This window comes from Patiria miniata, unplaced genomic scaffold (genome assembly GCF_015706575.1).
Source record: "Patiria miniata isolate m_02_andy unplaced genomic scaffold, ASM1570657v1 HiC_scaffold_27, whole genome shotgun sequence".
NCBI classification, from domain to species: Eukaryota; Metazoa; Echinodermata; class Asteroidea; order Valvatida; family Asterinidae; genus Patiria; species Patiria miniata.
In genome coordinates this window covers 3,295,430-3,318,499 of record NW_024037066.1, presented here as the reverse complement: position 1 = coordinate 3,318,499, position 23,070 = coordinate 3,295,430, and the positions used below count along the sequence as shown (strand labels likewise).

At 41.9% G+C, this 23,070-nt stretch overlaps 1 protein-coding gene across 1 annotated transcript in view; it reads right to left on the bottom strand.

The window, feature by feature from the left end:
• Positions 1 to 23,070, bottom strand: part of LOC119734567 (neurogenic locus notch homolog protein 1-like) — a 74,206-nt gene that overhangs the window by 25,387 nt on the left and 25,749 nt on the right. The window contains exons 9-30 of the mRNA XM_038208104.1: positions 22,427 to 22,662; positions 19,909 to 20,124; positions 19,244 to 19,366; positions 18,187 to 18,520; positions 16,752 to 17,677; positions 15,760 to 15,963; positions 14,907 to 15,047; positions 13,993 to 14,209; positions 12,873 to 13,135; positions 10,731 to 10,934; positions 10,130 to 10,362; positions 9,789 to 9,945; positions 8,290 to 8,517; positions 7,812 to 7,925; positions 7,052 to 7,162; positions 6,387 to 6,494; positions 5,448 to 5,644; positions 4,992 to 5,336; positions 4,557 to 4,883; positions 3,184 to 3,343; positions 2,675 to 2,819; positions 1,770 to 1,996 (exon numbers count right to left, since the gene is read on the bottom strand). Of these exons, the coding sequence (XP_038064032.1) occupies positions 1,770 to 1,996; positions 2,675 to 2,819; positions 3,184 to 3,343; positions 4,557 to 4,883; positions 4,992 to 5,336; positions 5,448 to 5,644; positions 6,387 to 6,494; positions 7,052 to 7,162; positions 7,812 to 7,925; positions 8,290 to 8,517; positions 9,789 to 9,945; positions 10,130 to 10,362; positions 10,731 to 10,934; positions 12,873 to 13,135; positions 13,993 to 14,209; positions 14,907 to 15,047; positions 15,760 to 15,963; positions 16,752 to 17,677; positions 18,187 to 18,520; positions 19,244 to 19,366; positions 19,909 to 20,124; positions 22,427 to 22,662 (5,216 nt within the window). The remainder of the gene's footprint in view (positions 1 to 1,769; positions 1,997 to 2,674; positions 2,820 to 3,183; positions 3,344 to 4,556; positions 4,884 to 4,991; positions 5,337 to 5,447; positions 5,645 to 6,386; positions 6,495 to 7,051; positions 7,163 to 7,811; positions 7,926 to 8,289; positions 8,518 to 9,788; positions 9,946 to 10,129; positions 10,363 to 10,730; positions 10,935 to 12,872; positions 13,136 to 13,992; positions 14,210 to 14,906; positions 15,048 to 15,759; positions 15,964 to 16,751; positions 17,678 to 18,186; positions 18,521 to 19,243; positions 19,367 to 19,908; positions 20,125 to 22,426; positions 22,663 to 23,070) is intronic.

Here is a 23,070-nt window from a genome sequence, read left to right as displayed (position 1 = left end):
TTCACCCAAAACTTCAACGTTTTCCATAGCCGGCATCATCGAAAAAGTCAGTTTTTCACCCAAAAATCCAAGTTCACCAAAATTGCTCAAAAGTTCACACAAGGTGCCTAGAGGCCAGAAACGAATTCCCTGAAGAGTTCAACTCATTACATTCAGTATCCAGTGAGAAAAGAAAACTTTTTGATTTTTTACAAAATGCCCCCAAAACTTCAACGTTTTCCATAGCCGGCATCATCGAAAAAGTCAGTTTTTCACCCAAAAATCCAACTTTACCAAAATTGCTCAAAAGTTCACAAGAGGTGCCAAGAGGCCAGAAACGAATTCCCTGAAGAGTTCAACTCATTACATTCAGTATCCAGTGAGAAAAGAAAACGTTTTGATTTTTTACAAAATGCCCCCAAAACTTCAACGCTTTCAATAGCCGGCATCATCAAAAAAGTCAGTTTTTCACCCAAAAATCCAACTTTACCAAAATTGCTCAAAAGTTCACACGAGGTGCCTAGAGGCCACAAATGAATTCCCTGAAGAGTTCAACTCATTACATTCAGTATCCAGTGAGAAAAGAAAACTTTTTGTTGTTTTTTAAAATGCCCCAAAAACTTCAACGTTTTCCATAGCAGGCATCATCGAAAAAGTCGGTTTTTCACCCAAAAATCCAACTTTACCAAAATTGCTCAAAAGTTCACACGAGGTGCCTAGAGGCCACAAATGAATTCCCTGAAGAGTTCAACTCATTAAATTCAGTATCCAGTGCGAAAAGAAAACTTTTTGATTTTTTACAAAATTCACCCAAAACTTCAACGTTTTCCATAGCAGGCATCATCGAAAAAGTCGGTTTTTCACCCAAAAATCCAACTTTACCAAAATTGCTCAAAAGTTCACACAAGGTGCCTAGAGGCCAGAAACGAATTCCCTGCAGAGTTCAACTCATTACATTCAGTATCCAGTGAGAAAAGAAAACGTTTTGATTTTTTACAAAATGCCCTCAAAACTTCAACGTTTTCCATAGCCGGCATCATCGAAAAAGTCGGTTTTTCACCCAAAAATCCAACTTTACCAAAATTGCTCAAAAGTTCACAAGAGGTGCCTAGAAGCCAGAAATGAATTCCCTGAAGAGTTCAACTCATTACATTCAGTATCCAGTGAGAAAAGAAAACTTTTTGATTTTTTACAAAATTCACCCAAAACTTCAACGCTTTCCATAGCCGGCATCATCGAAAAAGTCAGTTTTTCACCCAAAAATCTGAATTCACCAAATTTGCTCAAAAGTTCACACGAGGTGCCTTTTGACTCCAATAAATGGCGACAAAGGCATTCCTTTGTTATAGTTCATCCCCTGTTCCTTGTGATGGACTTGTAATGGCCTAGTGACGGTCTGGTGAGGGACTTGTGATGGACTTGTGATGGACTTGTGATGGACTTGTGATGGACTAGTGATGGACTTGAGATGGACTTGTGATTGACTTGAGATGGACTAGGGATGGACTTGTGATGGACTTTTGATGGACTTGGGAAAGGACTTGTGATGGACTTGTGATGAACTTGTGATAGACTTGTGATGGACTTGTGTTTGACTTGTGATGGACTTGTGATGGACTTCAGATGGACTTGTGATGGACTTGTGATGGACTTGTGATGGACTTGTGACTAACTTGTGATGGACTTGTGATGGACTTGTGATAGACTTGTGATAGACTTGTGATGTTGTGATGGACTTGTGATGGTCTTGACTACAACACTTAATGAAATCTGAAAATATTTCCCTGTACCTTCCTCACAAGTTGTCCCAAAGTAGTCAGCCGTACACTGACATTCAAAGCCACTCCATCCAGGCACACACTCTCCGTCATTGGCACAGGGCTGAGGATAACACGTCTCCTCACGAGGGCAACCAGGGTCAGCGAGTTCTGGGTCAAAGGTCGACTCATAGGGCGATGACCTCTGAAGCTCAATGTTGACATCGTTGATGTAGACATCTCGGATGCAACCGGTGAAGCTGAAGATGACGGCGAAACAAAAACTTCAAATTTTGGGTATTTGCAATGTCCAGATTTCTTTCGGTAATTTCACAATATTAAATAAGTGGTCCACTACATGTGATACCTTGGGCATTGTTTGTCTTTTGTCTGCAAACAGTTTCCATTATTTTCAATTCCTTTTTTCTGCATTCTCTATATTTGAGCGATGTTTAGGTTTATGAGGGTAGACTTCTAAAAACCTCAAAAGGGATCTTGAAATCTTTGAACAACCTTCCAATTTTCTACAAATCTTTTTTAAAATGAACCTTTAACCTAGCAGGTATCAGCAGGGTTCAATTCTAAAAAACCCTCAAAAGGATAATCTTAAACTCTACAAAAAACTTTCTTATTTTCTGAAAAACCTCCGTAACATGAACCTCTACTTTAACAGTTATCAGCTATAACTTTTGATAGACCTCTCTCATAGACAGCCATCTTCGTAGGAAAATTACAACTGTGTACTCAACGCCATCAGGTGTGTGTGCGCGCAGAGTACAAAATGTTCTAAACAAGCGAGCATGTAGATTGAAATTTCTTTGAAATAAGGCACAGCCGTTACGCGTCACAAAAATTTGACCCCCTAAATGCTGATACACGTGACAATCTGTTGGCAGTGACGTCATTTGAGAGATATTTATATGGAATGACCTGTTTACCTTTGAGTGACTTGTAGTGAATCTCTGAGTGGTTGGAATGTTGGATTGGAGTGAAGCGTACCAAACAGTAGCGGCAAGCTTAGCTGAATCGACGGTGGGGCTAGGAGAGTTCCGGTGTACCCCTGTCCAGAGGCCTCATTGGTAACTAAAAACAAAACATTTGAAATCTTTCGATTATTTAGACTCTTTGTGGTTGATCTAAACTATATTGTATAGAGGTATAGAGATAGTGTAGTAAAAAAATGTAGCCATGAATTCAAATTGTCATATGTTGCAAGTTCAAACATCTGTGGTGTTTAAAAGGACTGTAACACCAACTCCGTTCTTCAAGAATTATTTGAAATTGAAAATTTGTAAAAAACAGATCATCTGAAATTTCCTTATTTGCTTTGTGGCACTAGAAAATTACATCTGCATAAGGTATGCCAGGAATTTCCAAGTCTATCGGTTAATCTGATTTCTCTGACATTCGAAAACGAAATCAGTGAACTTCTTTCAAGTCTGCATACCTTGGACGGTGAGTTGAAACCCGTTGATGGTTAGCCTGACTCGATACCAATCACCGTCAGCGAGATTCATGCCAGCTTCTGCAGCAGAAACGCCTCCTAGGACCAGCATCGCTACCTTGATGGTATGTCTGCCTATCAGGACTACGGAAATACCTGACGGCTGTAAGATAAAAAGAGACAATAAAGAATTTTACAAACAACAGGGAAAAGCCGTATCTATATCATATAGTTGGCAAAGCATCCCAGGGGAAACATCACACCAACTTAGAGAGAAGACAATGAGAAGAAATTACAGTTTAAGAGTTTGGAGGAAAAGCCCAGAAGATACTCTGGGGAAAACCCACGGAATCAGGCAGGGACAGAAAACTCAATCCACACATTGGCCCAGGCGGGATTCGAACCCGGGTCACAGCGGTGGAAGGCGAGGAAAGTACTGCTACCCCAACCTGACTCCAGGTCAAAGGTCATTCTGGATGACGCAATGTTAGGCAATGTTACGAGAAAGCCGATTCCGCTCTTTATTATTAACGTACGAGTGTCGTGCGCCCGTCTCCCTAGCCTGCGCGTTCATGTGACTTCGGTGAACGTTCGATAATCCTGAGTGTCCCGTTACCAATATCATTGTGTGCATGCGCAGTTGGAACACCGAAATGGCTTATTGGGTTGACACTGTGGTATTAACCAGATTCCAATCCTGGCCAGGATGACATATGGATTGGGTTTGCCAATTCCTGCCTGATTTCAGGGGTTTCTCCAACCTCAGAATAATACTTTTGTTCGTTTTCAAGTAGATTTGATCATGTTGTGAGCGTCAACGGGTTGGAACAGGGTTGCTACATCAGACAAAAATTTTGACATTTATTTAGAAACTCTCACAATATAACACAAGACAAGAAAAAAAACAAGCGCGAGTGCACAATATGCTCTGGCCCAGTTCCGGAATGTCTCACTTCAAATGCAAAATAGACGGCATGTGCATCGATTGAGACAAAGGGGCGTGTTCCGCAAAACTTTCGCCCAGAGTACATTTGGTCATTTTTTGGTCAATTGGTAGTTATATTTTATGTGAAACTTAGGGGGCCTGTTTTTGATCAATTTTCCGGGAACACACCTACTGACCGACCGTACTTATGACAGCGACTTGTGGGGTACTCATAATAACTGAAATTTAGGGAAGAATGCTACCCCACTACTCACCCTTAGAAAAACGGAACCCCAAAAGTGAAATTCTAAAGAAGAGGGATAAAAGGCCAACAATGCAAGTACCCCAGAACTCCCATGCTGGGATGTCCGACCAACCGACTGACCAACCGACCAACCACAAAGTGACACATAGAAGCTCCTTCCAGAGCTTACAAAGGGGCAATGCTTACCATGTACATGATGAGTCCTGGCTGAGCATTGGCAGCACTGAACGCAAACTGAAGGCTCGTGATTGGTCCGTCGGGGACGACGCCCGAAGCGAAATGGAGGAATTTCGTCGGCGTGAAACTTGCCAGCGTCTGTATGCCGCAGTCGCGACCTGTGAACCCGACCCGACACTCGCAGGTATAGTTGGACCAGAGGTCAACACAGAGGGCGCCGTTCAGGCAGGGATTGGAGAGGCAGTTGTCGGAGTAAGGACAGCCCGGAGTGAGGGTTGGTACGGACTGGCCAGTAGGGGGCGCCAGACTGACAAGTGCACTGTTGATGTTCAGATTCTGTGGGAGGAATAAGAAACAAGAGAAATTTTGCAAGAGAAGTATTTTTGGTTATGTAAATCAGGGAGTGTCCCTTGATCATGAATATTCATGAAAAATAACCCTCACCTCCAGGCAGCCAATGAAGTTCCTGGTAGTCTTCAACTTTGACACCATGTAAGGGGTCACATCAGGGCCGACGCCACCAACGTAAAGCAAGTCATTCAACTCTAGCTCACCCCCGCCAGTAGAGGGCTCCAGACTGGCCACGCATTCTGGACCGCATTGTCCGTCGTCCACGGCAACACCGGCAATGAGGTTGACGATGCTGACCGACACTTTGTGCGTCTGGCCGTCGTTCAGATCACGACCTAACGTTGCTGACAGTGTCTCCGAGCCAACATTGATGGAAACGTAGAGGGCGCCCTTGTATATCTCCAGTGCCAGGTGGTCGATGCGTCCACTGGTCTGGGTCTATGGACAGAAATATGAAACATGTTATCACCATCATGGACAATCATATAAACAGCGCCCCCAATAGTTCTGGCGCTGGGCCAATAGATCAGAAAAGTGCATTGAACTCACCCCTTGATTGTAGAAGAGAACACCATTAGGGATGGTCGTTACAAACTGCAACGTCACTAGCATCTGCGTGATAGCCCGTCTCTTCCTACCCTGACCCCCTACGCCCAAAGTGTAGGAGGCCAAGGGTGGCAGCTCCAATGCACCATTGCCTGCAAAGCTGGCCTGTTCCACTGTGCCACAGGTGAGACCAGAGGTTCCTGGCAACAAATGAGAACAAAATAATGCTTCAGTTATTGTTTATTTAAATGAGTAATTTCAGACGACGTGCTGTCGAGAGTAAAACGTGTGCAAAGTCTTTGTGATTTGGGATAGAACAAGAATAACTAGACGATGAGACAAATGTCACGTGATGTACATTGTGACTTGTTCTCAACATGTCACAATGTGTTCTGTTTAACCGAGCCATCTGCTAACCACATAATTCCATGCTTACAATCACCATTATGTGTTAACAGCAGCTAGCAGAAAAATTATGTGCTAACCCTGTAAGCACAGAACCTTAGTCATGTGATGTAAGCATGCGCAAAAGCCAAAATTCCTCACTAACCTGTGAAATACGCTTACCGTAAGCACAGAATTTTCTGCTACAGTAAGCAGGGATTAACGGCTAACAGTAAGCACATTGGACCCGGGGGCCAATTTCACGGCGCTGCTAAGCACACGATTTTCTGCTAACAGAGCCTCCGTCTATTTCATGGAGACTGTAAGCAGTAAGCACAGCAAAAGGCACGCTAACCTCAGAGGAAAAATAAATTTGCTTAACTTAGTGACGTAACAATAGAAATCTCCATGCGCGCGACCGCTAGCACATCCGGGCCGTGAAATAGTGCTTAAGGTTAGCAAATTTTTCTGCTATGCTAAGCACAACTTTTCTGCTGGCTGTTAAGCAGCGCCGTGAAATTGGGCCCTGATCACAGATACAAAATCTGGAGTTCCTACCTTTTGGGCAAACACACTGGTACGCATCCAGCATTGGCTCAATGCACTCAGCTTCATTCTGACAAGGATTGGATGCACACTCCTGGATATCAATCTCACAATTGTATCCTAAAAAGGAAAACAATAACAAATATGTTGAACAATTTTAAAAATATATTTCATTAAATGCACAACACTTGGAGACTGACTGTTTACGTAAAAGGGAAAACAATAACAAACATCGTGTTGAACAATTATAAAAATTTATTTCATTACATACACAACACTTGGAGACTGACTGTTTACGTAAAAGGGAAAACAATAACAAACATCGTGTTGAACAATTTAAAATATTTATTTCATTACATACACAACACTTGGAGACTGACTTTTTACGTTGAACCCTATACTGCTCCTCGGTAAAGATTGTGTCCATGATAATAATAATAGTAACTGGATTTATAGAGCGTCAAATTGCCTAAGGATACAATACAAGGCGCTAAACAAAGAATGACACAGGGAAAGAAGACAAGAAAAGAGGACAGCCAGCTACGATGTGGGCAAAAGGTGGGTCTTGAGAGCCTTTTTGAAGGACAAAACACTGCCAGAATTTTGGATGGGGATGGGTAGGCTATTCCAGACAAAGTGACAAAGTGTTCTAATCTTGGATGAATTGAGCTTTTTACCTTCATATCCAGCAATGCAGGAGCAGTTGTAGAAATCAATCAAGTCGAAGCATGTTCCATTCATGCACGGATTGGAAGCGCATTCATCGATGTCAAACTCGCAAGCAATGCCTGAGAAATGGAAGAAAAACAAGACAGAGGCAAGCAATATTAAAGCTGGTCCCAGAGTGCACAATATTCCATTGGAGGTCTTTTCATGCATCTGGTCTGCACACTGGCCCTGATTGTGCTCATGTCACCCACGACGCGACAACGATTCCACGGCATAGCTAGTCATGTGAGTTCTTTTAACAATAGTGGTACAAGCGTGTTGATAACAATCAAATGACCTCCCATGGCCACAGCCAATCAGCTGGGGTTTTTTTTTTTGCCGCACGCTGATTGGCTAAACTGCAATTGATTCCCGCCTGTCAGGAAAATGTCGTAGAATTGGAAATGTTTCTACTCTTGCGAATGCTGGGGTTTTTGTTAGCACCGACTGATGCCGATCGTCTCAATATCGTCGCAGCTGCACTCAGGTCGCAAAAAATTGGCGACTAATTTGTTCCCGACGGACGTAACTCAGGCACAGCTTGATCCAAAAGTCAGTCACTGACTGTTCTGTGCTGTCGCAAGGTCGACCTGAGGGCAGCTGTAGGCCAATTATATGCTTTAAAATGTCCTCGGGGAGCTAATGTAGTTCCAGAAAGTAATATAAGCCTGTCTGTCAAGGGTAACAATATTATGTGATAATTATGGAAACAAGAAAAAATCATTTTACCTGTATAACCAGCCGGGCAGAAGCATTCGTATGCGTTGATGAGATCTACACAACTTCCACCATTCAAACAGGGATTGGATGAACATTCGTCTTCTTCGGTCTCACAATGTATTCCTGCGAGGTTATGAATATTTATTAAGTAATCATACATATTCACAATGTACTGTAAGATTATGAATATTCATAAAGTAAGCATATTTACATTATAATCATGCAGGAATATGAACGCACCATAACATATATTCATTTAGTCTTCCTGCAGGTGCATGAATATTTATGAGCAAAAATGCATATTCACAATGCATTCTTTCAAGCTTATGAATATTAATGATTAATGATGCATTTTCCCCATATCAGGTGTGGCATTAAGAAATAAAATTAATTTTAAAGGGTGTAAACAAACAAAATTATCAAAAAGTACAACTGACAATATTTTCATATGCCACTTAAAAATAAAATTCTGTGGTAAAATATTTACCTGAAAATCCTGGTGCGCACATGCATACATATTCATCCACCAGATCTTCACATGTTGCATTATTCATGCATGGATTGGACCTACACTCGTCTGTGTTGAACTCGCAATGCGTGCCGTTGTAACCCTCTGCACATGTGCAGTTGTAATCATTGATGAGGTCGTTACAAGTCGCGTTGTTCTGGCACGGAGTCGAGACGCATTCGTTGATTTCAGACTGGCAATGGTCACCTAGGCAAAAGAGTTAGGTAAATGTAATAGATTAAATTAATCTACATTAACCCTAACAGAACTCAACCCATCAAACCCGAACAGCATGTATTGCTGGAATCTGTCAGGATGGGTACAGAACCCCTAAACTAACAGTCTTTTACATTGGGTTGGCACACCTCCAGAAACAAAGTAAGAAATATGTGTGTGCAGTTTCCCATATGGTGTTGGAATTTGCCAGGATGGGTATGGTTCCTAGTAAATCATGCTAGGGAGTTAAAGTTAAGTTTACAGATTTTTCTGTGAGTCAAAAAGAAAGTGACGTGTATTTTCCCTTAAAAACGGAATCAAATTTAATACACAAAGGTAGTATGTCTTAAATGAGCATGTTCTTCCACTCATCTGAAGAAAAAAAAGAATTACTGAAATTGATCCCTGCTAACAGAAGTTTTACATGTTGTACTAAAAGAAGTTATGCTTATAGATTTTTTACGTGTCCCTGGAACGCCATTGGAAGATATTGATCTGAGTGAGAATTACAGATTACACACGCGCATTCAAATACAAATGAGATTTTAATCAGTTGAGTCAAGACTGAAACATTATATTTACCGTCAGATATTGTGTTTTGAATATGAGGGACAAGTCCACCCTTTTTTCTGAAATTTTGTTGGCGATTTTTGTCTGTCTTCCTCTGCAAGTTTTCGTTCATTCACAGAGGTGGGAAAACGTGCACGTTTCATTGTATTTAATGGGTATTCATCAGTTCGTAGAATGGAAAATGATCAGTGATGGACAGCTGAAGTTTGTGATTTTTTATCCAAATAGTCATAACTTGGGAGTAGAGAATGCAAATTAAGTGAAATTTTCACAGTTACTAGTCAATAACATGTACTTCATCCCTATGCTATTTTTCACCCTTTACTTAATGCCGGCTGACGGCGATGGCTGCAGCTCAATGCAGGGTGATGAGCCAGGGAACGCTGTGGCCGCATTCCTGCTGTATGGCCGCTGGACAACAGCCAAATGCCTGCACGTACACAGTCCACTCAAAGTGTAGCTGTCCGTGGTCGAACAATACCGGCGTCAAGGGGTTAAGAAACAGAGCGAGCCAAATATTCTTAAAAATACTTTTTTCTTTTAATTTTGGTCACTTGATTTTTGACTCACCCTGCAGAAGCCTTTCCTTCAACTATGACTTGTATTTTTCAAAGAAATTTTGAGAGAAAATGTTGAGAGAAAATGTTGACAGGAAAAAGGGTACATACATTAATGAGAACAATGGAACCAACCTTGGTACCCCGGTGTGCACGCACAGAGATACCCAGCGACGATATCTTGACACTGAGCTCCGTTCTGACACGGCGAGGAGACGCACTCGTTGATCAGAGTCTCGCAGCGTGGACCTTCAAAGCCTACAGAACAGTTGCATTGTGGGTCGGCACCGGCCTGAACGCAACGAGAAAATTGATATCATTAAATCATCACTGACATGAAATGTCAACTTTTGGGGAGAACTGCAATCTGAAAAATCTTATGGAAAAGCATTTGTTTTGCATTCCTTGCTTAAGTAGGCCTATTCTAAAATATGCAACAGACACAAATTGGACTGAATTTGCAAAATCCTCCATACCTGTTCAATACAGACTCCTCCATTCCTACACGGTGGCGGCATAACCTGGCATTCCAAGACGTCAATCTCACACAACACTCCCGTCCAGTACGGCTCAAGACACAAACACTGGAACGAGCCTGGCGGGCTGTTGACACAGAGGGCGCCATTTAGACAGGGACCGCTCAGACACTCGTTGGTATCTTGCTGACATTGGGTACCAGACCATCCCTCCGGACAATGGCATACAAAACCTGCAAAGTTTGTTAATTTGGGAAAAAAACAATATAAATAACTGGCAAATGGAGAAAAAAAACCCGCATATTATAGTCGGTAAAGCATCCCAGGGGAAACATCACACCAGAAGACTATGAGAAGAAATTACAGTTTTAGAGGTGGGAGGAAAAGGCTAGAAGATATTCTGGGGAAAACCCACGGAATCAGGCAGGGACTGAAAACCCAATCCACATAATGACCCAGGCGGGATTCAAACCCGGGTCACAGCGGTGGAAGGCGAGGAAAGTACCGCTTCGCCAACCTGACTCCCCTTGTGTAATCTGACTCCCATGTGTAATTGCAAGCTCCAAGCCAGTCATTTAGACACGGCCTAAGCGCTGCCTACCTTGGTCAGTATTCTCACAGGTTCCTTGGTTCATACACGGACCGGACAGACAACCTTCCCTGAAGATCTCACACAAACTCCCGATGTACTCAGCGGTACACTGACACCTGTAGCCGTTAGTCCCATCTGTGTATTCCACACAGGTGCCATCGTGTTGACATGGATCCGAACGACAGTCATAGATGTCACCTTCACACTGTACACCTGGCAGGAAAAGGTCAAGGGTCAATATCAGGATAGGTCACCTGACTTGTCATGTGACCAATGTGCAAGTAAATATAATAATTACCATGTATGGGTCATTTGCGAGACATTCCCTTAGACTTGTGCACCAAAGTTTGTCGACCGATAACTTTTGACCAAGTTGACCTGACCCGACCCAACTTTCCCTATTTCTAAATGACTCCTCCCATTCTTCTAACTTTCCTACAAACCAATCCCATACTCCTCTCTAAGTGGTAATTGTGACCTTAAAATGTCTGAACAACATCGCCTGTCTCTTAAAGGCACAATGAATAACTACAAAATGTCTCCCCAAGGGTGCATACAGAGTTGTAAAACTCTATAATTCTTATTTGTAATTTGGGAAAGAACTGGTTCCTGTTCTTTCTTTTGTATAGAACATCTGCAGATTTTAGATGCGAAACTGGAGTATGGCTGGACAAATTGTTTAATAGCACATGTTGAATGATTGTCACTGTTATGAAAACAAGACAAGACTTTTCAAATTATTATTGAAAAACACTGCCAAGTTTGTTTCCCGGGAGACAAACAAACTCATTTCTAATCCTCATCATATGACTGTTGTTTGTCTTTAATAAAACTCCCAAAGTGGATCTGCCAAAAGATGACAGATGCCAAGATGACAGATCTTGTTTTTCAGGCATGGAGTTGAGAGACATATCCGTTGGTTTCAGATTCAGAGAGATGCTTGAATCCTAATTTCTCCTGCCAACATAAACCAACTTGGACAGCACAGTGTTTGGGTTTAAAAGTAGATCCAGCCTAATCCAGCGGTGAAGTTGGTTTTCTCCTGTCAAGACACATTGACATTTTCCTTGTAACCGTAATACCCTGGCTAGAATATTCAAGGTCAATGGATTAGTCCTAGGCTGAACTTTATCATATTCCATTTCCCGAGAAATGATTTACTGAAGGTTATCCTAAGATAAATCTAAGATGTCCTTCCTGTTCTTATATTAACAAGGTCTTGGCTCCTAATTTGAGATGTCACATTTCAATTTAGTCCTCAATTATCCTCCACTGTGCAAGAACTTTCTAGGGAAATCAAAATACAACTTTAAGTAAGAGTGGATGGGCAGTAACTTCCTAATCTGGCAAAAAATCCCCCAAATCTCCAAGTGGATATTAGAGAATCCGATAGGGTTAGGGTTAGTCGTACAACAATACTCTACCATGAAGGTACATACATCGTGTCCCAATAAACATTGTGCATGAAGAAATCGCTGATTTTCTCAAAAGTGGGTCAGACTAGCTAATCAAATTGTATAGCATTTTCAAGCCTATGGTCTTGTTTATGATTGGTGAAAAAAATCAAGAAAATCCAATGATGCAAACCAGAGATATCTTTGATTTGGTAAGGCTATGTTTTTTCCGACCTGCACAATGTAATTTCCACACTTTGTATTTGCTTGTATATACCAACTATTGGGTTATTGGTATGTGTTACGCAGTGCTTGAAATATTGCATGGCCTTCATGTTGCATTTGGATAAGGGTGATCACAGATAACATTTTGGGTACATAACATTATATAATCAAATCTAAAAGGATGTGAGAACTGCTCAAATTGCAAAATTACTCGAGCGTCAAAGTTTGTACAGACCTTTTTGACGTTCTTTGTTAACATGCTTAACTAATTGGTTCTAATTGTGCGAATTGGAGGAAAATAATATAGCCTTACAAAATCAACGATATCTCTGGTTTGCATTGATGGATTTTCTTGATATTTTCACCAATTATAAACAAGACCAAAGGCTTTAAAATAATATAGAATTTTGCTGTACTCACTGGAAGATAGATAATCCATGTATCAGAAAAAAGAAATGTAACAATTGTTTAAATGAAAAAAAAAAGATGATACAGAAACGACCACAAGTACTAGAATATTGAGTGTGTTTACCAGTGAAGCCATCAGCACAGGTGCATGTGAACGGCAGCGTAGCGCTCGGTACCCTGCTACACGTGCCACCATGGAAGCAAGGCGGAGGGTCACACACGTCAATGTCTATCTCACAGTTGATTCCCTGGTAACCGGGCCCACACAGGCAGGTATATAGGAAGTCGCCATCGACGCACATGGCACCGTTCATGCAAGGTGCGCTCAGGCAACTGTCAATGGGGAGGTTGCAGAGCGTGCCTTCCATACCTGCTGGGCACTCACACCTTGAAACAAAGAAAGTCAAATAATTACTCATGTTGATCAGTTGAAGGGTTTTGTAGTTGAGTCCATCACAAGTCCATCACAAGACCTGTCACAAACAAATCATAAGTCCAGTCACAAGCAACAGTGGATGATCAATAAGGCCAAAAAACAAAAGTCTCCGGTTTCTAGTATGCGCGCGGGTCGCCGTAGCCATGCGCGTCGGCAAAATGAAAAAGTTTTTTTTTCAATGAAAGATGATGTCTCAAAACCACCAAACTCACTGGTTTGACTGGAATCCTGCTGCTGCACATTTTTAACGTGTTTTTAGATGGGGTCATGATCGAGAATAAGCTTTATGTGGCCTCTCTGGACTCCCATATATTTGCACTAAGTCTAGTCGGGCACCATTTGCAGTCATCAGCCGACAATTGAGGCAAAAAAAATCAGTTAAAAAAAAAAAAGCCGCGTCGACGCACCACTTTTAGCTGTGGGATAGCAGCTCAACAAATCATCATGTCTCTCTGTTAGTCCGTTGACATTGTCTATTGCCCCCACATATTTTTACCGATTTCAATCAAACTTTGTCAAAAGTATCAGTAGCCCAGCCCCAACATGTCACATGACCAAACTGGGGTCAAAGGTCATCATGGGATTGTGCACTAGGGTCAAAAACTTGACTTTTTTAAACACGAATTCGTTGGCCCGCAGCTTCCGAGATATTTCCGATCGAGCTTGTATAAGGCAATTTATTCCGAAGAAAACTTCTTGCCTTTCTCAACCATAATGAGCCGCATCAGCCCAAACTGAAGCATTTTTGTCAAAAAAATCAGCCAATTCAGACAAATCCTCAAAATTTCTCGATTTCTTGACTTCTTACCTGAATCCATTGACAAGATCCACGCATATTTCATGTGCTTGGCAGGGCTGATATAGCTCACATTCATTGACGTCATTCTGACAGTGGGTTCCGGTGTAACCAGGCTGGCAGATACACTCGTACATGTTCAGCTGCGTTTGTCGACAGTAACCGTTATTGCCACACGGGTTGCTGGCACACTCGTTTATGTCTACCTCGCAATTTGCTCCCTCAAATCCTGCAAGAATTTTTAAAAAAAACAGACTTGTATGATTTTAAGTTTCAAGATTTAAGTTTAAATTTGTTTCAAACTTTTATGTGACTCTGTGCTGCTTGATAGTTTAGAAGTAATGAAATGACAAGTTTGTTTGGGCGTGATTTTTTTTTAAATTGCAAGTTCTCGGACACAAATTAGTATGCCATGTTTACAAAAATTACGATGGTGAAAAGAAACGCCCAACATTAAAAGTTACATCTCACTGATGGTTTACAAATATTGAGTGGCTCAGAGTGAAATGGGAGGAACACTATTGCAAGGTAAAATTCATGAAATGTTTTGCTAGTAATAATGTCCGCCTTCCAGAAAGTATGTACAGAGCCAGCTTGGTTATACATGTAGGGTATATGCACATTATTCTTTGATAAAGTGTTCATCATCGTCGGATTTGAACAGCGCCCCCATTGGAATTATTGTACGAGCAACTTCCCCCCCTTTAGATTTTACGGAGGCCAAGTGTCTGGAAAAAAAAAAAGTGTCTACATTTCAGATTGTTTGGCCGATGAACACCCCCCCCCCCCCCCCCCCCGGCGAAAAAGGAACTGCATGTCAGCTACAAGTTCTATTATATCAGAGTTGTAGACTCGTGACTCGGATGTGAGTTTCTGTTACTCAGATTTGCGTTACAATGGACGAGGAATAAAGCTTGAAGGCTTACCTGGCAAGCACGTGCAGACGTAACCGTTGACGTAATCTCCACACAATCCTCCGTTCTGACAGGGATTGGAACCGCACTCCAAGACCTCAAACTGACACGCGTCGCCGTGGTAACCGGGGGTGCAGTAACAGGTGTGGCCACCTAGGGATGAGTTTTAAGATTGATGAGGTTAGGAGTGGCTGGGCTCAAACCAAACTTGGAATTCTATGGAGGGAACCCAACTTGGGATACAATGGATGAAAACGAAGTTGGGATATAATAGGTAATGGGTGGAACCCAACTTGGAATGCAACGGGTGGAGCGCAACTTGTAATACAATAGATGGAAAACAAAGTTGGAATACGATGGGTGGAGCCCAACTTGGAATGCAACGGGTGGAGCCCAACTTGGAATGCAATGAGCGGCGCCTAACTTGGGATACAATGAATGGAAACAAAGTTGCAATAAAAAGGGTAAAGCCCAACTTGGAATATAACGGGTGAAGCCCAACTTGGAATACAACGGGTGGAACCCAACTTAGAATACAAGGAGTGGAGCCCAACCTGGAATGCAAGACGGAACCCAACTTGGTATACAATACCACATGGGATTTTCTGTGCACATTTGAATATTCCATTAGGAGAAATTAAGTAGAGCCTTACTCCCGCTTTATCATGGTAAAATCCCACTTGGGTCTAAACACAAAATGGGCTTGTAGTCCTTAACCTCCCCTCCGCCTTTTTTTTTTACCAAAAAAGGTTTTCAGAATAGCCGTCGCGGAAGTGGAAATGGTAGTACCCTTGATTTTCACTACAGTGGCCCGGGTTCCAATCCCACTCGTGTACATGCGGCTTGTTACAGAGCGATGACTCACCTGTGGGATTTTCCACACAGACTGAGTGGACACCGCACGGGTTGAAGTTACACTCTCTAACGATCGCCTCACAGTGAACACCGAGGAAGCCTTCCGGACACTGACAGACGTAGCCGTTGGCTAGATCTTGACAGGTTCCTCCGAAGAAGCAGGGCTGGCTTAGGCACTCGTTGATGTTCTGATCGCAGGTTTTGCCAGCAAAACCTGCCCAAATGAAAATCATGAAGGGCATGAATGGCGAACCAGTTATAGTTGCATGTTATGTAAACATAGACGCTAGGGAAAGCAAATCTCTTGAAACTGATATGAGTAAAATTACTGTAAACCTTGGGAAAACTGCGTACTGCTTGATTTTAGTTGCACGACTTTGCACCAAATGTGAGGCATTCTGCCAAAATGAGACACAACTGGGCAGCGGGTTTGCTAGAATTAGGAAAGAGAATAAAATTCTCCTTACAATAGTGTTTGTTGTACTTCAATCAGACATTTCTTTGACAAGTTATGGCTGTTTAAAGTTTGCATTCATCGACATGTCAGAAAGTAAAAATACTGAGAAAAAGGCATTTCAAGTTTTGAGTTTTGTAGTCATGCAAATAAAAGATGCCAAGTGGTTTTCCTTAATAAACACTTTCATTCCAAGGCTTTTATACTATTTCTTTAAATTATGTGTGGTAGACATATCAAAGGTTATAAATATCAATAAATCTGAAAATCGAAAAAAAAATCACTCCCATTCAGTTTTTTTAATTTTTCACCACTACGGCTGAGCCCAGTTCCGTCTCAATTTACCAGAACGCCTCACAAATTGCATGACACAAGTCATGCTGAGAAGTGCACAAATTCTGAGTGCAATATCACTTGTTTCAAAACCACAATTTTTTGGGCCCTCAATTGTGTAATGTTGATGTTAGTCAATCAAAGTTATTTTTTGGGGTATAACTATCAAATTCAATTATAAAAATTGAGGTACTATTACATAACATCATGCTGACCTGGAAAACATCGGCAGATGTAGTCTCCATACGTGTTCTCACATAACTGCGTCTGCGTAGGATGACACTGACTAGGTTGCGACAGACATTCATTGACGTCCAGCTCACAAACCACTCCTTGGAAGTTGCTCGGACAATCGCAGCGGAACGCGTTCACCAAATCCACGCACAGTCCCCCGTGTTGGCATGGCAACGAGATGCACTCATTCATGTTGACGTTGCAGAAGTTGCCAGTCCACCCCGGAGTGCACGCGCAGGTGTAAGAGTTGAATCCGTCGAGGCACTGAGCGTTGTTCTGGCAGTTGTTCGTCGGCAGGCAATCGTTGATTTCGTTCTGACAGCGGGGTCCCTCGTACCCTACTGCACATGTGCAGTCGTAGCCATTGAAACGGTCCGTGCACTGACCTCCGTTCAGACACGGCTGCGACAGGCATTCGTTAATCTCTGATTGGCAACGCTGCCCCTCATAACCGGCGACACACAGACAACTAAATGCGTTGATCTGGTTCGTACAAGTCCCGCCGTTCGCGCACGGCGTCGACGCGCATTCGTCAACCTCAACATCACACGTCAAACCGGTATACCCGCCTCTACAGTTACACTGGTAACGGTTGACCCCATCCACGCACACACCACCGTTCACACATGGTTGGCTCTGACAATCGTCCATATTGACTTCGCATCTTGGACCTTCGAAGCCTACTGGGCACGTGCAGACAAACGCCCCTAACCGATCGGAACACTGACCTCCATTGATACAAGGGTTACTGAGACACTCATTGACTTCAGTCCTGCATAGTGGGCCCTCCCAGGCTGAGGGACACATGCAAAGGAAGGAGTTACTACCATCTTGACACTGTCCGCCATTCATACACGGTGAGGAAGCACATTCATCTATGTTGATCTCACAATGGGTGCCTTCAAACCTGAAAGGTCAAAGGTCAAGAGAAAAGCACCCAGACGAAGATTCAGGAAGATAGAAATATGGTAAAGCCTGCAAAAAGTTATTGTTCGGTGGATTACTGAGAATAAAAGCTGAAGAAGCCAAGAATGATCGCTTGCAGTAAAACATCAATTTTTTGAAAAACAAATATATATATATAATAGATAATATAAAATATAAATAAATGTATATTTATAAAGGCAACTTTGAAAAGTGAACAATGTACTTTTATTTCTGCTTATTTTAAAACTGGAATTTGAGACCTTGAATTTACAAGATTAAAAATATTATGCTGCAGAAATCGCTACTGTTGTAAACAAAAAACGATGAACGATAACAAATTGAAAACTATCAATTTACACAAAACAAGCAATTAATGGTTACACTGTAAAACAAATTCAAGTCTTTCAAACTATCTTGTTAAATTTGGAATCTTTCCAAAACAAGACTAAGAGGCCTATCATGTGTAAGCCTAAGTCTTGCTGCACTTACCCTGCGGCACATTGGCATGTATACCCATTGACCCCATCGACACACGCTCCTTGGTTCCGACACGGACTAGACACGCATTCATCGACATCCACCTCACAATTCAGTCCGGTCCATCCAGCCATACAGAAGCATGTATACTGGTTGATCCCGTCGGTACAGGCAGCCCCGTTCTGGCATAACCCTAGGGCACATTCGTCGATATCCTGCTGGCAGTGTACGCCTTCCCACCCCGGGGCGCAGGTACAGGTGTAACCGTTAACGGCGTCGAGACAGGTGCCGCCGTTAGCGCAGGGAGTGGAGAGACATTCATTGATGTTCATTCCACACAGAGGACCTGTCGAATGTCACGAAAGTACTCCGGTGAGAGTAGATCAAACTTGGCAATTACCGTGTCCCAAATACAGTTCCTGTCTTTTTGCAAAAATTAACACACAACATGGTGGTAGACATGACATTTAAGGTGCTATGCCACTTTTCTGGTATATTTGAAAGCCTTTGATTGGTAATCTTGCAATGTTTACAAAATGCTGTTTATACTGTAAACACCACAAGGAACACAACGGCCGAGAATTTCTATACGCCCGAGGACAATGCTTTGCATTTCCCTTTGTCCCTGTAATACAACACTCTCCCATAGACTAAGCACATAACCGTACAATCGAGGACCGTTTTCAACAAAAGACCCAACGCTCGTGGACTGAAAGGATCTTTTGTTCTCCTTCTGTGTGTCCGTCCTCTATTGTAAAGCCGTACATGTACAAAGCCTCATAAAGCATTTTGCGAGAGCTTTCACCAATTGTCCTGTAACATCTGTGTTCAACAATATTTTCAATTTAGATTCTACTTTTCATATCAAACATGCAATGCTAGTTCTCTCCCATAGTATTGTCAATAACGACAGGGTAAGGACAAGGTTGTGTCTGCATTACTACGGCTAACAATTACACATGCACCTATGGAAGCGGCTTAATCCACTTGCCATAGACATGTGTGTGTTACCGCTAGCCATAGCCTCGTAATTCAGATGCGGCTAAGTAGACAAATATGTTGAACATACCTTCCCAGCCTGGTGCACAGAGACAGTCATAATGATTGACTGCATCTGTGCATGTAGCATCGTTGAGGCAGGGACCAGACTCGCATTCATCTAGGTCAATCTCACAGTTGGTACCATTGTAGCCTAACAAAACAAAAAAAATGCAACAAGAAGAAAAGTGTGTTCATCATCCATTTTCAGTAATTTCCTTAGCCCACAATTCTTCCTTAAGTCCCAGTGGACTTCTTTCGATTTTTAATTATTTTTTATAAACACTTTATACTCAATGTTGCCCCCAAGTGATTGTGACAAAAATAATCACTCGGGTGGGACTCGAACTCACAACCTCCTGCTTACTAGTGAAGACATCTTACTACTCTACCACCAAGCTTGCCGAGTTGGCTGGCTGGTTCGAATCAGATATAGCAGCGATGAAACTAAAGAGTCCTACCTGAGTGATTTTTTTTTATCACAATCACTCATGGGCAGCACTGAGTATATAGTGTTTATAAAATAGGCCGGTGAAGGAAAAAAAAACCTGGATTGAATTGACATCACTTTGATGCAAATTCCATCTTATGAATGATGTATTATAGGTGCGCCTCAAACATGGGCAAGATTTTGAACAACTTTACCAGCCCCAACAGATTTGGTTCAAGTCCTGAGTGAAATCATCCGGTACTGACCTAGTAGACAGACACACTCGTAAGCGGCCACCTTGTCCGTGCATCCTACAGCATTCACGCATGGGTTACTCAGACACTCGTTGATTTCAACCTCACAGAGGTCGCCCTCGTAGCCGTCTGCACATGTGCAGTTGAAGTCACCGAGGAAATCGATGCACTGGGCCCCGTTCTGACACTGGCTGGGAATGCAGTTGTTTGCAATGGAACAGTTCTTGCCTGAAAAAAAAATTATATAGGTTACAAACAGTGTTGTAGTTCTCATACTCCATTCTACAGTACAAGTCATGTACTTCTTTAGAATACTTGTCCATGTACTCGCACTCGTACTAGAATATCAAAATACTCGGACTCGTACTCATAGGTTCAACAACCCTGACCCAGCTTCACAAAACTTATAATAGAAGGTCCAAGTACTTAAAATCAGATACCTGTACTCGTTCTCAAGGGTCAAAGCACTTGGATGTGAGTGGTACTCAATAGACCTTTTTCATGCTGCCACCATTTCAGTCATGTTCCCTGTATCCAATTAACAGTACTGAATGATAATGTTTTTGTGAAAAAAAAGGAATTAGATTATTTTTCCTTCCGGCCTCGCTTTGTTTACGTTGATTTGAATGGGAAAAATCCAAATGGCCGCAACATGATAATGGTCGATAGCTTAGTATTCAGCAATACTTTGTACTCAGATAAAAGTACTTGACTACAACACACGGGTTACTCCAACACTCGGATTAACCTGTGAGCCCAACCCATGATTTGTTTGACTTGATTCCTCCTGTCAGGGTGTTTGAGCATGCAACCAGGCTCTCTGCTTCCTCTCACCCATACACTCTATAGCTGTGCCAAGATGTAGAGCAAAGAGCTACTCTAGTAGCTTGCTCCCACGTGCTGTATCTCTTTGGAACTCCTCGCCTAGTGGCTGTTTCCCTCGATTCTATGATCTAGCCTCTTTTAAGAGAAATAGCAATTCCTACCTCCAGCTTTCCTATTTTTTTTGTCTTCTTTTTAAACTTTCTAGCCCTTTGCCTAGAGTGGATTTTATAGCCTTGCTTGGGGCGATTTTGCATTAAAAAACATTACTGTTCACAAATCATATTTGAATTTCATACTAACAACAAGATCCAAATGTTCGTGCTATTTTGAAGTTTCACCCTGAAAAAAATTGAAATTGTGGGTTTTTTTTAATAGCTAATTTTCTTAGAATACAAATTTAAGTTATGCACTTTTCAATAAGACATAAACCGAAAATTATTGACCAACGTTTAGTTATGGAATGACTACTGTATAATTTCAAATTCAATGCATCTGTCATGTCTGGGGCCCAACAATGATTCAGTTCTCATGGATAGACTGATTATGGCCCACCTTTTAGGATTGTTAATGTTCCTGCAGAGTGGATCTCTCTCACACAAAAACCAAAAATCGATAAAAAGCAATTAATTTGTTAGGCCAAAAAAAAAAATATTCGGTCTCTGGTCAGACCAAAGTTCCGGAATTGACGCGGCCACGCGGCTTTTTTTTTTTTTTTTCAAGCTTGGATTGTACAGACAAGGTGGGGTACTATTTTGCTTTTTTGGTGTCCTCATGTACATTGGTGTCCTCCATAATTTGCCTTGGTGCTTTCGATCATTTGCCTTGGTGCAATTTCCCATTCCTTGGTGCTCTTTGGTAAAAAAAATTGAGGAGGTGCGGAAATAGAGGGCGCTGTTGGAGCTACCGCGGAACATTTTAGGAAAAAAAAAAGATCGACGCGCATGCTTAAAATCGACGCGCGCGCTGACCAGAGACCGACTTATTTTTTTTTTTGCCTTAAAATAAAACAATCACAGGTCAGAATTCTTTTGGAGAGAAAAAATTTGAAGTTCTTGAAGAGCATGAACATAACTTCTTCAAAAGGAATTTCTCATCATACACATTTCTTTCCCTTATTCAGCATTTGCTAGTGCAATGAACTTCTGTTTTGCTGCCCCAGGGTATAGTCAAAACACAACTGGAAAAAAACCTGCCGAATGTCCAAAAGGATCGATCACTTGGAACGATGCATGCAGCGTCTGAACAAAAGACTGAAACACGTCAACCGAGTGCAGTGACTGAGAGAGAAAAATCACTCAGACTTTGAATGACGACGACCGGAAACTGTCTGATTACTTGTTAGATTGAGGGATATTTGTTGGCTGTCAGTTTTGGCAAGGTGAATCAAGTTGCTAAATGAAGCAGTAAATTGCTGTGAAAAGATATCCTCCCAAACAAATCCCAAGCTGCAAAAACATTGAATCTGTCGGCTTTTGAGGTAATATTCTTGCACAAAAGTACGAAGAGATTGTCTGTTAAAATTCAGGAAAAGTTTTTGTACTTCTGCCGTAAATGAAAAACATAAAAAGACTGAAAGTTGATGTGAAAACATATATCTGAGAAAATAGAAGGTTGTTAATATCAAACAAATTTTTAGAGATAAAGGACAACAAAAGAACCAGTGCATTCCAGGTAAAAGTACTTGGACCGCGACCTCTGCACCAACCTTTATTGAACTCGATAGTACAGTGACAGGTGTAGTCTAGTATCCCGTCTTCACATGTGGCTCCATTCAGGCAGGGATCGGGACTGCAATCATCGATATTCAGGCAGGTTAGGGGAGTCTGGGTGACCAGACTAAACCCGGGGGCGCAGTAGCAGTCAAAGTCACAACTCTGGGAAGGTGACAAGCAGAGAGGCTCACAGACTTCAGATGGGAAACAACCATCGTGACTGATATTCCTGAAAAACCACGGGAAAAACAGTAAAAATTCAATTCATAATCAATTAATTACACATCAAAAAAAAAGAAAGGAATAAAAACGCTACTAAACTAATTTTTTTTTTAAGGGCAAACTTTTACGTAGTCTTAAGATTAGGCATTCACGTGTGCAGAGCCACACTATGCGGTACGAACGCCTGATATATCTGAACATGCGAAGTTTAGAAATTTTGACGTCATTTCGTTCAGAAATGTGGACTAAGCTGTTGATTGGCCAATTTGGCTGCCATGTTTTTGTAATACAACAACAGGTTAACGAAGACCCGATAGAAGGCGCCCGCTTAATGGTCAGACTCTGGAGGTCAAGACGCGTCTTGCTTTGCATAATTAATCGCCGAATCTGCGCGAATATCATAGATGCTTGTGTG